General features: G+C 54.4%; 1 protein-coding gene across 3 annotated transcripts in view; it reads right to left on the reverse strand.

Annotated features, from left to right (window-relative positions):
• The window catches only part of Pecam1 (platelet and endothelial cell adhesion molecule 1), a 53,651-nt gene that overhangs the window by 36,011 nt on the left and 13,654 nt on the right, over window positions 1–3,986 (reverse strand). For all 3 annotated transcript variants that reach the window (XM_055592564.1, XM_055592562.1, XM_055592563.1), the window contains exons 3-5: window positions 3,671–3,964; window positions 2,795–3,097; window positions 1,297–1,578 (exon numbers count right to left, since the gene is read on the reverse strand). In XM_055592564.1, the coding sequence (XP_055448539.1) occupies window positions 1,297–1,578; window positions 2,795–3,097; window positions 3,671–3,964 (879 nt within the window). The remainder of the gene's footprint in view (window positions 1–1,296; window positions 1,579–2,794; window positions 3,098–3,670; window positions 3,965–3,986) is intronic.

A 3,986-nucleotide genomic window follows, 5' to 3' on the forward strand; every position in this document is an offset into this window, starting at 1 on the left:
ACACACACACACACACACACACACACACACACACACACACACACACACCCTGCACACACATGGTACACATAAACACATACACATACATAAATTCTTTTTTTCAAAATCCTTTTGGTTTTTTGCTTTTGTTTTTGAGACGGGGTCTCACTATGTAGCTCTCGCTGCCCTGGAGCTCACTATGTAGACCAGGCTGGCCTCAAACTCACAGAGATCTGCCTGCCTCTGTCTCCCAAGTGCTGGGATTAAAGGCGTGAGCTGCCATGTCTGTTAAACATCTTTTAAAGGGCTCCCTCTATGACTTTCCGGGGGCACCTCGCCCCTCCCCTTTTACCCCTTCCCCTGTGCTCTCCCACTGTCTCTCTCTATCCCTTTTCCACTCCGTCCTTAAATAAATTTCTTTGTGTCAGAAAAAAAAAAAAATCTTTTAGAGGCTGGGCATGGTGGTGCATGCCTTTAATCCCAGCACTCGAGAGACAGAGGAAAGGCAGATCTCTGCTACTTTGAAGCCAGACTGGTCTTCAAAGGGAGTTCCAGGACAGCACAGAGAAACACTTTCTTGAAAAAACAAACAAAGAAAACCTTTTAGAAAAAGGGTTTGAGCTCAGCATTTAAGGGCACTGGCCACTCTTGCAGAGGACCCAGGTTCGATTCCCAGCACCTGCATGGTGACTCACAACTGTTAAGTCCAGTTCTGGGCTAGCCTGCACCCTCTATTCTGCCCTTCCTGGGTACCACACATACAAGTGGCATACAGACCTGTGCGCAGGTAGAACATCCTTACACATAAAATAAAATAGTCTGGCACAGAGAGATGTGCACCTGCCAAGACATGAGCCAATCTCACCGGAAGGCCGGCCATGGCCGTCTCACTGCGACACTGTGACAGTCCTATAGGTGAACACCGTGACGTCCCCATCTCATCTCACACAGCTGGGGCAGGTTCGAGAGGCCAGCCAAGGGCACAGAAGTAGCGCGCTGCAGGGTTGGGTCAGCGCCAGCACCCGGGCACTCGGCCACCAGAGTCGACTGCTCTACACTGGCTCTTTCCCCCCAAGCCCCTAGGACCCAGCCTGAAAATACCCAAGACAACCTGGAGCAGAAGAGGCATCACCCCCCACTGGCCAACCTGGATTCAGTCCAGGATCTCACTAGATAAGCCTGGGCTAGCCTTGAACTCATGATGCTCCTGCCTCAGCCTCCCAAACAAACGTTGCCATTACGGACATGTGGAACCAGGCCCGGCCACAGTTGCCTCTTGGGCCGCCGCTTGCTGGCCTTCTCTGTCAGCCTCCCTACCTGTTATGTTGACCAGGATGCTGCTGGCCTTGGAGATACGGTTAGACTCCACTTTGCAGGTATAGTAGCCACTGTGCTCCACCATGGCCATGACCGAGTAGACAGCCTGGGCCTCGCTGCCCTGCTTGGAGGTGGCCACGATTGCCTTGTCCTTCTGGATTATGATTTCTGGAAATTCCTGGACCAAGTGTGTCACTTGAACCGTGCACTTGATGCGGAGCTGGTCTCCTTCTATGATCATTCTGGAAGGCTGGATTTCGAACTTGGGAGTAGAGAAGGACTCTGCGAGAAAGACAGCGGACAAGCCAGTTGGACTCAAAGTTCAAACCTGGGCACTTCCTACTCTATCTACCGTTGGGTGGGAGGAAGTCTGTGTGGGCACGGGGGGGGGGGGCATTCCAGGGAGGTCAGAGAGCATTTCTCAGACACTGATCTATCTTTTGTTTCATATCTTCTTAAAAAGGAGCAAGGCGTGGTGTCCTACAGCTTTAGTCCCGGGGCTCCCAGAGGCAGGGGCAGGTATATATCTGTGAGTGCAGGGCGGCCCTGGTCTACAAAGCGAGTTCCACCCAGAAAAACCCTGTCTCTAGAAAAAAACAACAAGCAAACTTCATGCATGCTTGCTGCCTATGCAGCTGAGGAGAGGGCATTGCTGTTACAGATAGATGGTTGTGAGCCATCATGGGGTGCTGGGAATCCAACCCAGGCCCTCTGGAAGAGGGGGCAGTGTGCTTAACCACTGAGCCATCTCCAGCTCCATATGCCTTGCTCTTTTTGTTTGTTTTGTTTTGGAGATAGGGGTTCAAGAACTGGGCTGAGGCTCACTATCCAGTGAGTACCAGGAAGCTGTCTGTCTCCTGCTCCCTAGGGCTGGGATAACAAGCCTGCACCACCATCTCCAGCTTTACGTGGGTTTTGGGCATCAGACACACTTCACTCTCGGAGCCACCTCCCTAGCTCTTTTCTTCCTCTTCTTTGTGGCTCTGCCCCAGTGGATCTAGGCTCTTTAAAACATCAAACATCCTACCACTATCACTTAGCTGCACAAAGGCCTCTCTTCTGTTTTTATTTTTCGTTTTACCACCTAGGCCTCTCTTTCATTTTTAGTTTGAGAGAAGGCCTCACTAAATGGCCCAGGCTGGCCTTGAACTTGTATAGCTGAGGCCAGCCTTGGACTTTCAATCCTCCTGCTTCAGCCCCCTGAGCGGGTGAAATCACAGGCCCGCGTTGTTCCTCTTTCTCCTGCCCGTTTCTTTTTGTTAATGTTACCAATTTATTTGGGCTTTTGGAATAAAGAGTCTCACGGCTGAGGGTTCCTTCGAACTCCCAACCCTCCTGACCGTATCTTACCAGGGCTGGGATTACCATCTGTGCTACCCAGCTTTTAATTCTGAGGGTAGCCACCCCAGAAGGAGGCACCGGTTCTCTGGTTCTGAGCTCCTCTTTGCTCCCTGCAACCCGTCACCACAGAGGGCGGTAGGGAGGGGCGGGTTCTGACCCTGCACGGTGACGAATTCGCTCCTGGTGGACTCCGAGGTCTGCAGCTGCATCCCGGACAGGATCCTAGCCTGGCAGCGGAACACTATCACGTGGTCTTGCTCCTCGATGGGAAACTCCATGAGCACGAAGTTCTGATGCGAGTTCTTCTCTCTCTTCTGCTTGACAAGCTTCGTACCCAGTTCCACCTTTTCAATGCTGAAATAGATCGGCGGCTTTTCCTCTTGCACAGAACAATTGACTGTCACGGCTCCGCCTTCGGTCACCTCCTTTTTGTCCAGGGTCACCACGGGGTTGGGGACGCCTTTGGAGAGAGTAAGAGAGCGCAGTTAAGGTGGGCTCCTCGGGAGCCGGGGGCGGGGCGCACGCCTGTGAGCCCAGCTCTCTGGAGGCAGAGGCGGGAGGACCTCTGGCGAGTTCGAGGCCAGCCTGGGGTCTAAAAGTCAGGGCTACACAGAGAAGCTCTGTCTCAAAAAGGTTTTCAAAAGGTCGGTATTTAATACTACTACTGTTGGGCTCCTGCGGCGGGGTCACTCGGCGGGTTCAGGTGGCCCTGTCACCGCTGATTCTGGCGGTGACCTCACGGATGCCCCAGGTCCCGCTTGTCAGGTCCCAGTCAGGGCCGGCCGTGGAGGTGCCAACAATGACCGATCCCAACAACTCCTACATTTTGTCCGTGTGCGTGCGCGTGGGTGTGCACGTGTGTGGAGCGCGCTGAAGGAGAAACCGGAGCGGTGCAGTCTGGGACATAAGGAGGACGGCGAGGGTGCTCCCAGGACCCGACAGCGCCCCCAAGGAAGGAAGCGAGACCCGCCCACGCGTCCGGGGAGGGACGGGGTAGCCCAGCGTGGCTCGCCCGCTCCCACCCCTGACTCACCCTGCACCACCACCTGGTACTCCTGAGTGGTTTTCTCCTTGTTGTTCAGGATCACGGTGCATTTGTACATCCCCGAGTGGAAGACCCGCGCCTGAGGGATGAAGAAGCTCTCCGTGTGCTCCCGGGAGGACACGTTGTACACCAGAGCGTCGTCCTTGTAGAAGAGCACCTGGTGCTGAGGCCTGACGGCCGAGGTGGTGCTGATGTCCACCAGGCACTGCAGGGTCAGGTTGTGCCCGTTCGGCACCCTCTCGGCGGGCAGGATCTCCATCTGGATGCTGTTGATGGTGAAAGCTGAAGGCAGAGTGCAAGGGTG

Source organism: Psammomys obesus, unplaced genomic scaffold (assembly GCF_907164565.1).
Source record: "Psammomys obesus unplaced genomic scaffold, mPsaObe1.curated_primary_1811, whole genome shotgun sequence".
Lineage (NCBI taxonomy): Eukaryota > Metazoa > Chordata > Mammalia > Rodentia > Muridae > Psammomys > Psammomys obesus.